At 39.0% G+C, this 11,517-nt stretch overlaps 2 protein-coding genes across 2 annotated transcripts; both read left to right on the top strand.

Moving 5' to 3' along the window:
- Positions 1-2,343, top strand: LOC128550691 (angiopoietin-1-like). Its single transcript, XM_053530235.1, has 2 exons — positions 1-1,356; positions 2,208-2,343. The coding sequence occupies exons 1-2, from the start codon at positions 123-125 to the stop codon at positions 2,213-2,215; spliced, it is 1,242 nt and encodes a 413-aa protein (XP_053386210.1). The 5' UTR covers positions 1-122; the 3' UTR covers positions 2,216-2,343.
- On the top strand, positions 2,309-2,767 carry LOC128550597 (ryncolin-1-like). Its single transcript, XM_053529883.1, has one exon. It carries the CDS (start codon positions 2,309-2,311, stop codon positions 2,765-2,767), a length of 459 nt encoding a protein of 152 aa, XP_053385858.1.
- The last annotated feature ends 8,750 nt before the right edge of the window (positions 2,768-11,517 follow it).

The raw sequence follows: 11,517 nt of genomic DNA, 5'->3' as shown, positions 1-11,517 counted from the left end.
ATTCATCCTGATTTAGATCATGGTTGCCAAAATGTTATAATATGCAAGTATGATGTGATTTTGCTCAGATGTTAGAATAATTGGTGGCTATATATATATGTAATAGTATACAGTAGGAAGCGATGGAGAAACTTGTGATATATTTCGTGCTCATAGTATTTTTTGGTGTACACAAAATTCTTGCCTATACATCAGATCATACAATGGACAAATTAGATTACATGGAAGACAGGCTTAATGCGGAAAGTGCCCGGATTAATGCGGAAAGTTCACGGCTTAATGCGGAAAGTAAAGTCAGAAAGAAAGAGTTCAATATTTTGTATAACAAACTTGGACACATTGAAACAATGCTTCATAACGTGATTGAAATGAAAGAAACTAAAAGTGACACTTTTAGATTTAAAGACGAAACTGGAACTGTATCTGGTGACAAAATGAAAACATTACTTAACGCCTTCAAGGAAGAAAAAGTTCAGAACATTAGATTTCGACGAGAAATATCTTACGATATGCGCAAACAAACTGAACACCTAAAGAAAGCTTATGAACGAAATGAAAACAGCCTGAATAATATTTCAAGAGAGGTTGAACTGCTTAGACAGGAAGTAGTAAATCAACACGTTGATTCAAAGGAAACGGCAAAGCATTTCCGACAAAATATAGAAGAACATATTCAAGACCTGAGGCCTCCTGTAAACTTTACGAAAGAAACTGTTGAAACGATTTCATTAAATGTTGAAACCCTTAAAGAACAGATTGCCAATATATCGGTAAACCTACAAAACGGTATACATTTTCAAAACACGTGTCCAGGCAATGCACTTGAGGAAAAGCTAGAGGTGACCAGTGTTCAACCAGTCAAACGGTACAAATCGTGTTTGGAATTATACAATAATGGCTTTAGGTCTAATGGAGTTTTCGACATAGAAATACATCAATCTAAAGTTGATAAAACAGTGGTACCAATTTACTGCGACATGGCCACTGACAATGGAGGTTGGACTGTATTCCAACGACGTCAAGATGGTTCTGTCGACTTTTATCGTGACTGGAATGATTATAAATATGGATTCGGCGGACTGGATGGTGAATTCTGGCTTGGCAATGAGTACGTTAACATTCTTACCGATGATGGTGAAACGCATGAGCTAAGGATTGATCTTGAAGACCATGACGGGAACCGTGCCTATGCAAAATATAGTAAATTTAAGGTTGGTTCAGAGAGCACAAACTACACGCTAGAAGTGAGTGGTTATTCCGGTGATGCTGGTGACTCGCTGTTCAAGCCTAGTAATAATTATCGCATACATAACGGAATGCAGTTCTCTACAAAGGACAGGGATAATGACAAAACAGGTAATAACTGTGCATCCCGCTATAAAGGTGCATGGTGGTTCAACAGTTGCTTTGCTTCACATTTGAACGGTTTATTTCATACACAACCAAACTGCAAAACATTACGGAAGTGTATTGTCTGGTCTGCGTGGAAAGGTTTCTCCCACAACATGAAATTTACTGAAATGAAACTACGATAAAATAGCAAAAACATATACTTCAGACTTATATCACAAGAAGATACTTTTAGATCATTCTGACCAGAAAATACTGATGTAATTGATTTTCTATTTTACAGTCAGAATGAGAACAAAAGACATAAGCTGTGTTCTCTGTACGTGTTGGAAAACGAACTATAGTTAGAATAGTGGAGGTCTGGGTTAAATAGAGGGGTTTTCGCAACAGCAATGACTTTGTACATATTTTATAAAATGAAAACAACTAAGATGAATGTAATTGCTATAGACCGTCAGAATCAAGCTTTTTTTGTGTGAAATATATTGCTTCAAGCGAGATCTTTGCAAACTACTTTTCCCGCTTATATCATTAACTACAGGCAGATATATTCAGTAAATAATGCATGGAATCGACTGAGTTCTCTCAAACTTCATATGAATATAAAACTTGAAAATATAGTATAAAGTAAGCATAATCCGACTATATTAATTGTCATATATCTGAATCTCGTAGAATAAATATTAGCAGTAACGAAATTATTTTATGAATTAATGACAACCTGTGGGTAACTTTATTAAAACGGCAACGTTGCTTTCTTTCTAAATACAAATTATGATATTAAAAAGTTTGACAAGTTAAATAATTCCAGTCTTACAACTATCTTGAAATGTGCAAATCTTTATTTTCATGGGCAGATAGATAAAAAACAAGCACACAAACCCATTTATTTCATCAACTCAGCCACTGACAAAAGTGAATTGTGAATGCAGGCGGTGACTTCTTAGCGCAGGCAAAGATGTACCGAGTATTCCAACGACGTCAAGATGGTTCTGTCAACTGTTTTCGTGACTGGGATGATTATAAACATGGATTCGGTGAACTGGATGGTGAATTCTGGCTTGGCAATGAGTACGTTAACATTCTTACCAATGATGGTGAAACACATGAGCTAAGGATTGATCTTGAAGACCATGACGGGAATCGTGCCTATGCAAAATATAGTAAATTTAAGGTAGGTCCAGAGAGCACAAACTACACGCTAGAAGTGAATGGTTATTCCGGTGATGCTGGTGACTCGCTGTTCAAGCCTAGTATTAATGGTCACATACATAACGGAATGCAGTTCTCTACAAAGGACAGGGATAATGACCAAACAGGTGGTAACTGTGCATCCTACTGGAATGGCGCATGGTGGTTTAACAGTTGCTTTGCTTCACATTTGAACGGTTTATTTCAGAATGCAGAAAAAAATTGAAATGTATTGTTTGGGAAAGTTGGAAAGGCTATTCGTACTCCTTGAAATTTACTGAAATGAAATTCAGATGAAATGTGTTTCTGTATTTTATAAAACACGTATTGAGATGTGATGGGCCTTTTCAGTCTAGTAGAACATGTAAATAAAAGATTGAGGATGTGCCTAAATTAATCAGTGCTTGACTTTGACTATATCTTTTTGGGCTCGTGGTTGATGTCATTATAGAGATGTCGTCGGATGAAATCAGTCGAAGACTACAAATTGTACATACAATATGCGAGCACATTAGGAAAATGACGAAAAATAGTTTGGATGATAAAGAACAATGACATATATTAAAATTCGTGCCTTCCCTGTGTTTGATGTGGGTTTATTGTTTGAATTATTATACCTTAGTTTCATATGAAATGACTATTGTTCCATTAAATATCTATGTGTTGTCAATATATGATGAATTACGAAAAAATATTTGGTATAGAACAGTGTGCCTAATCAGGTGATCGCTTTACGTCATTTTGAGCTCGAAATAGATAGGAGAAAGATAAACAAAAAATAAAATACAGGGGGTAAGTTTTTTATTCTTTATATTGTGTTAATATCAAGCACATGATTTGAAACCTATTTGAAAATGCTTTCCCCGGTACTACGAGTTCCCTACCAAAACCTTTTCGTTTTAATGCTATTCCTGTTCAATTGACCGGCACAATTAGCGCACAATGTTGAAAGTGATTGAACAGGAATAGCTTTAAATAGCTTTAAACGAGAAGTTTTTGGTGGGGAAATCGTAGTACCGGGGGTAGCACATTAAGACAGGTTTCGAATCATGTGCATGATATTAACACAATACATAGAATAAAAAACTTACGCCCCGATTTTCAATGTTTGTTTACCTTTCTACTTTCACTCGCGTTCGAGCTAAAAATGACGTAGCGCGATCACGTGATTGGGCACACTGTAGAAATGACAAAACTGAGGTTTTAGGATCAATCTCAGAACTAAGTCTTGCCTTAAACCAAGATCAGTCTCTAGAAGAACGTTACTTCTGTTAGAAGGAGAGTACATAAGACGCTCTAATTCCAGATCTTTAGCGTGCTAAGTGTAAAGCACCCATACAGGTTCACAAAATATAACGTTCGCGCCAAACACAGCTTACTTCCTGTATTTAGGATGATTCCTATTCCACCGTAGCTTCATTTTAGTAAATGGCGTGTTGAGAAATTGCATGAGTTATTACATGAGTACCCATAAATAGTAACACATTTGTGCTGAAAATTATCCCATTATCGCATTGCGTCATGCATTATCACAATATCATAATAAGCCCCGGGGTCACTCTAGATGATGCACTTAAGGTAGTGGACCAGTAATGACAATCGGTATTTTCCGGTCACTCTAGATGATAAAGTTAACGTAGTGGACCCGTAATGACAATCGGTAATTTCCGGTCTCTCTAGATTGTACAGTTAAGGTAATGGACCCGTAATGACAATCGGCAATTTCCGGTTACTCTAGATGGTACAGTTAAGGTAATGGACCCGTAATGACAATCGGCAATTTCCGGTTACTCTAGATGGTACAGTTAAGGTAATGGACCCGTAATGACAGTCGGTAATTTCCGGTTACTCTAGATGATACAGTTAAGGTAATGGACCCGTAATGACAATCGACAATATCCGGTCACTCTAGATGGTACATTCAAGGTAATGAACCCGTAATGACAATCGGCAATTTACGTTCACTCTAGAAGGTACAGTTAAGGTAGTGGACCCGTAATGACAATTGGCAATTTTCGGTCACTCTAGATGGTACAGTTAAGGTAATGGACCCGTAATGACAATCATAAATTTCCGGTCACTCTATATGGTACATTCAAGGTAATGGACCTGTAATGACAATCTGCAATTTACGATCAGTCTACATGATACAGTTAAGATAGTGGACCCGTAATGACAGTCGGTAATTTCCGGTCACTCTGGATGGTACAGTTAAGGTAGTGGACCCGTAATGACAATCGGTAATTTCCGCTCACTCTATGTGGTACAGTTAAGGTAGTGGACCTGTAATGACAATCGGTATTTTCCGCTCACTCTGGATGACACAGTTAATGTAGTTGACCTGTAATGACAATCGGTAATTTCCGGTCACTCTGGATGACACAGTTAAGGTAGTGGACCTGTCATGACAATCGGTAATTTCCGGTCACTCTGGATGACACAGTTACGGTAGTGGACCCGTAATGACAATCGGTAATTTCCTCTCACTCTGGATGACACAGATAAGGTAGTGGACCCGTAATGACAATCGGCAATTTCCGGTCACTATGGATTGTACAGTTATGGTAGTGGACCCGTAATGACAATCGGCCATTTCCGCTCTCTCTGTATGGTACAGTGAAGATAGTGGACCCGTATTGACAATCGGCAATTTCCGCTTACTCTGGATGGTACAGTTTTGGTAGTGGACCCGTAATGACAATCGGTAATTTCCGTTCGCACTGGATGGAACAGTTAAGGTAGTGGACCCGTAATAACAATCGGTAATTTCCGCTCGGTCTGGATGACACAGTTAAGGTAGTGGACCCGTAATGACAATCGGTAATTTCCGGTCACTCTGGATGGTACAGTTATGGTAGTGAACCCGTAATGACAATCGGCAATTTTCGCTCACTCTGGATGGTACAGTTAAGGTAATGGACCCGTATTGGCAATCGGCAATTTTCGCTCAATCTGGATGGTAGAGTTTTGGTAGTGGACTCGTAATGACAATCGGTAATTTCCGGTAACACTGGATGGAAGAGTTACGGTAATGGACCCGCAATGACAATCGGTAATTTCCGCTCACTCTGGATGACACAGTTAAGGCAGTGGACCCGTAATGACAATCGGTAATTTCCGGTCACTCTGGATGACACAGTTAAGCTAGTGGACCCGTCATGATAATCGGTAATCTCCGGTCACTTTGGATGACACAGTTACGGTAGTGGACCCGGAATGACAATCGACAATTCTCGCTCACTCTGGATGGTACAGTTAAGGTAGTGGACTCGTATTGACAATCGGCAATTTCCGCTCTCTCTGGATGGTACAGTTTTTGTAGTGGACCCGTAATGACAATCGGTAATTTCCGGTCACACTGGATGGAACAGTTAAGGTAGTGGACCCGTAATGACAATCTGCAATTTCCGGTCACTCTGGATGGTACAGTTCAGGTCACAAACAGGTTAATAAATTTCCCTATATATTATATATAAAACTGACATTTTGTAAAGAGCTACCAAACATAGCCAGACCCATTTCAGAGGAAAAATATTTTCATCATTTTAAAGAGTTATAATTAAACTGATATAAAATGAAGAAAAAAGTAGGGGTCATGTATCTTCTAAGATAGATTTCTCTTGTCACACTTGCTTACTGTAAAATCACATCAAAATCACACTGCTGTGACCTGGAAGTACTACTCATACTAAAATTGAGCTTTCCTTTACCAAATACAACCTGCTCTCCCATTTTGCCTACCAAAATGAAAAAATACATCCACAATGAAATTTAAACAGAAACTGCCTTTATTTTTGACCTCTGTTGCCATGCCAAGTGAAAAATAGTGTTCAAATAACTGGCAGCCATTAGTAGACCAGATGGCTCCCACGCTGGTTTCTTTACTTTAGTTAGGCCTTAAGGTAATGGTCCCATTATGACAATCGGTAATTTCTGCTCACTCTAAATGGTACAGTTCAGGTAATGGACCCACAATGACAATCGGTAATTTCCGCCCCCTCTAGATGGTACATTTAAGGTAGTGGACCCGTAATGACAATCTGCAATTTCCGGTCACTCTACATGGTACAGTTAAGGTAATGGACCCGTAATGACAATCGATAATTTCCGCTCACTCTAGATGGTACAGTTTAGGAAATGAACCCGTAATGACAATCGGCAATTTCCGGTCACTCTGGATGGTACATCTAAGGTAATAGACCCGTAATGACAATCGGCAATTTCCGGTCACTCTCGATGGTACAGTTAAGGTTGTGGACCCGTAAATACAATCGGCAATTTCCGCTCACTCTGGATGATACAGTTAAGGTAAAGGACCCGAAATGACAATCGGTAATTTCCGCTCAATCCGGATGGTACAGTTACGGTAATGGACCCGTAATGACAAACTGTAATTTCCGCTCACTCTAGATGGTTCAGTTAAGATAATGGACCCGTAATGACAACCGGCAATTTCCGCTCACTCTAGATGGTACAGTAAAGGTAATGGTACCTTAATGACAATCGGTAATTTACGCTCACTCTGGATGGTACAGTTAAGGTAATGGACTCGCAATGACAATCGGCAATTTTCTCTCACTCTGGATGGTACAGTTAAGGTAATGGACCCGCAATGACAATCTGTAATTTACGCTCACTCTGGATTGTACAGTGAAGGTAATGGGCCCGTAATGACTATCGGTAATTACCACTCACTCTAGAAGATACATGTTGTACTGTTAAGGTAATTGACCCGTAATAACAATCTGTAATTTCAGCTCACTCTAGATGGTACAGTTAAGCTAATGGACCCGTAATGACAATCGGTTAATACTTCTCACTCTAGATGGTACAGTTAAGGTAGTCGAACTGTAATGACAATCGACAATTTTCGCTCACTCTGGATGGTACAGTAAAGGTAATGGACCAGTAATAACAATCGGCAATTTCCGCTCACTCTGGGTGGTCGGTTAAGGTAGTGGACCCGTAATGACAATCTGCAATTTCCGGTCACTCTAGATGGTACATTTAAGGTAACTGACCCGTAATGACAATTGGTTTCCGGTCACTCTCGATGGTACAGTAAAGGCAATGGACCAGTAATGACAGTCGGTAATTTCCGTTCACTCTGAGTGGTACTGTTAAGGTAATGGACCCGTAATGACGATCGGTAATTTCCGCTCAATCCCGATGGTACAGTTAAGGTAATGGACCCGTAATGACAATCGGCAATTTCTGCTCACTTAAGATGGTACAGTTAAGGTAATGGACCCGTAATGATATTCGGCAATTTCCGGTCACTCTAGATGGTACAGTAAAGGTAACGGTCCGTTAATGACAATCGGTAATTTCTGCTCACTCTGGGTTCTACAGTTAAGGTAATGTATCCGTAATGACAATCGGCAATTTCCGCTCAATCTGGATGGTATAGTTAAGGTTATGGACCCGTAAAGACAATCGGCAATTTCCGCTCACTCTGGGTGGTCGGTTAAGATAATGGACCCGTAATTACAATCTGCAATTTCCGATCACTCTAGATGGTACATTTAAGATAATGGACCCATAATGACAACTGGCAATTTCCGGTCACTCTCGATGGTACAGTAAAGGTAATGGACCCGTAATGACAATCGGCAATTTCCGCTCACTCTAGATAGTACAGTTAAGGTAATGGACCCGTAATGATAATCGGCAGTTCCCGCTCACTCTAGATGGTACAGTAAAGGTAACGGTCCCTTAATGACAATCGGTAATTTCTCCTCACTCTGGATGATACAGTTAAGGTAATGGACCCGTAATGACAATCGGCAATTTCCGCTCAATCTGGATGGTACAGTTAAGGTAATGGACCCGAAACGACAATCGGCAATTTCCGTTCACTCTAGATGGTACAGTTAAGGTTATGGGCCCGTAATGACAATCGGCAATTTCTGCTCACTCTGGGTCGTCGGTTAAGGTACTGGACCCGTAACGACAATCTGCAATTTCCAGTCACTCTAGATGGTACTTTTAAGGTAATGGACCCGTAATGACAATCTGTAATTTCCGGTCACTCTGGATGGTACAGTAAAGGTAATGGACCCGTAATGACAACTGGTAATTTCCGGTCACTCTGAATGCTACTGTTAAGGTAACGGACCCGTAATGACCATCGGTAATTTCCGCTGAATCCGGATGGTACAGTTAAGGTAATGGAACCGTAATGACAATCGGCAATTTCCGCTCAATCTAGATGGTACAGTTGAGGTAATGGACCCGTAATGATAATCGGCAATTTCCGGTCACTCTAGATGATACAGTAAAGGTAACGGTCCCTTAATGACAATCGGTAATTTCCGCTCACTCTGGATGATACAGTTAAGGCAATGGACCCGTAATGACAATCGGCAATTTCCGCTCAATCTGGATGGTACAGTTAAGTTAATGGACCCGTAATGACAATCGGCAATTTACGTTCACTCTAGATGGTACAGTTAAGGTAATGGACCCGTATTGATAATCGGCAAATTCCGGTCACTCTAGATTGTACAGTAAAAGTAACGGTCCCTTAATGACAATCGGTAATTTCTGCTCACTCTGGATGGTACAGTTAAGGAGGTAGGTTACCTTGTTACAAGGGTAAATTCAAATTAGTTGAACCGTAGCATGTTATTGTATTTCGTGCAATATGAAGTTTTAACTGCTACAATCTCAATTTCGTTTGTCTCTGTTCCTTCCAGTTCAATTTTCATCCAGGTTTGAAGAACATGACCCTCCAAAGGTATTTTATATTGAAAGAAGAAGGAAAATACGGATATTTAACACTTTTCAGTGTATTTTAGTTTCATTGATATCCGTAGAAGTCTGCATAATTGATAATTTTACTGGTATGCACGTTATCTTTCTAATATAAGCTTAAAATGTATATGTCGCGGGGCTCGTGTTTCCAAGGTAACGCATTTTCTCTCATTTTAAACAACTATGTATAAAAATAGGGGTTTTCGACGGCTTCAGTGCCATTCTGTTAATGACCAACATAAAATATTTGGGTAATATTATTAACAAAATACCAAGCACTTTACATGGTACCCTATTTTTCTTAAATTTTAAAGTAACCGTGGCAACAGAGATGTTCAAAATAGCTTATATCTTGCTGTTTTTCGTAATTTTTTTTAAAAAATATTGAATAAGATTATCTTTCTAGTTGATGTAGCTTTAAAACATATTATTTCTAACGTAGGTTACATTTTCGTGTTATTTGCATTTATTTAAACAAATTTCATAGCTTGGAATACGTACAGCAGTACCCCTCGTCTGCCATTTTTCATGGAAAAATCGTTCAGCGTGCTACTGTTATTCTCATGGATTTTGTTGAAATGAAAATAAAAAGCCGAAGCTGTGTTTCTTAAATAGACCAGTGTCAACGCTTTTGAATTTTACATTTAGATACATAGGTCACGGGCTTCGTTTCCATGGTAACATCAATTCAATTCAAGAAACCACAATTTTCTACTGAAATTTGAACAATTTTAGATCTTAGTTTTAGTATATAAGTAACAAATTATCAACGGAACCTGAAAAATAGGTATTACAAATCAAACTGCTAGACTTTTTATTTGAAAATGGCCGTAACAAGTAATCTTTCACCCAACTATATTCCAAATAACATTGGTTGCCATCATCAATTTTCTTACATTCTGCATAACATTTCAATATAGCTACATAAAAGAAGCAAAATATTGATTATTATTCAGAGCAAAAGACTCATAAAAATATTTCAGCAAATAATAGTTATTTGAAAATAGTCAAAATCATGAAAATGTACAGAATTACGTACTTTCAAGATAAAAGCTATTAATTTTGCGCGGTAACTGACACGTAACGTCATGACGCCAATGACGTCACTTTAAGGCAAAATTGTTTTGAAGCGTTTCTGCGGCAATTTATTCATTATTTCTGTATTATTATACCATAAAGCATCAGATCGAAGACAAGTTCATGATTTGTTTTCAGGAGAATGAATATACAAACACATTTAGTTTGTCTTAAACGTCGTCGTAAATCGTCACGTCAGCTTCCGGTTGGACATGCGCACATACAAATATGAAGGTAACCTACCTCCTTAAGGTAATGGACCCGTAATGACAATCGGCAATTTTCGGTCACTCTGGATGGTACAGTAAAGGTAATGGACCCGCAATGACAATCTGCAATTTCCGCTCACTTTAGATGGTACAGTTAAGGTAATGGACCCGTGATGACAATCGGCAATTTCCGCTCACTCTAGATGGTACAGTTAAGGTAATTGACCCGTAATGACAGTCTGTATTGTCCGCTCACTTTATATGGTACGTTTAAGGTAATGGACCCGTAATGACAATCGGCAATTTCCGCTCACTCTAGATGGTCGGTTAAGGCAATGGACCCGTAATGACAATCAGCAATTTCCGCTCACTCTAGATGATGCAGTTAAGCTAATGGACCCTTAATGACAATCGGTAATTTCCGCTCACTCTAGATGGTACAGTTAAGGTAGTGGAACTGTAATGACAATCGGTAATTTTCGCTCACTCTGGATGGTACAGTAAAGGTAATGGATCCGTAATGACAATCGGCAATTTCCGCTCACTCTGGGTGGTCGGTTAAGGTAATGGACCCGTAATGACAATCTGCAATTTCCTGTCACTCTAGATGGTACATTTAAGGTAATGGACCCGTAATGACATTTGGTAATTTTTGGTCACTCTCGATGGTACATTAAAGGTAATGAACCCGTAATGACAGTCGGTAATTTCCGGTCACTCTGAATGATACAGTTAAGGTAATGGACTCGTAATGACAATCGGCAATTTCCGGTCACTCTGGATGGTACATTTAAGGTAATGGACCCGTTATGACAATCGGCTATTCCGTTTCACTCTAGATGGTACAGTTAAGGTAATGGACACGTAATGAGTATCGGCAGTTTCCGGTCATTCTAGATGGTACATTAAAGGTACCGGTCCCTTAATGACAATC

The sequence above is a fragment of the Mercenaria mercenaria genome, chromosome 18, assembly GCF_021730395.1.
Source record: "Mercenaria mercenaria strain notata chromosome 18, MADL_Memer_1, whole genome shotgun sequence".
In the NCBI taxonomy this organism is placed as follows: domain Eukaryota; kingdom Metazoa; phylum Mollusca; class Bivalvia; order Venerida; family Veneridae; genus Mercenaria; species Mercenaria mercenaria.
This window is presented reverse-complemented; position numbering and strand designations above follow the sequence as displayed.

Bases quoted from the DNA above. Each gene is read 5' to 3' on its own strand.
- LOC128550691 (XM_053530235.1), top strand. From the start codon at position 123: ATGGAGAAACTTGTGATATATTTCGTGCTCATAGTATTTTTTGGTGTA.
- LOC128550597 (XM_053529883.1), top strand. From the start codon at position 2,309: ATGTACCGAGTATTCCAACGACGTCAAGATGGTTCTGTCAACTGTTTT.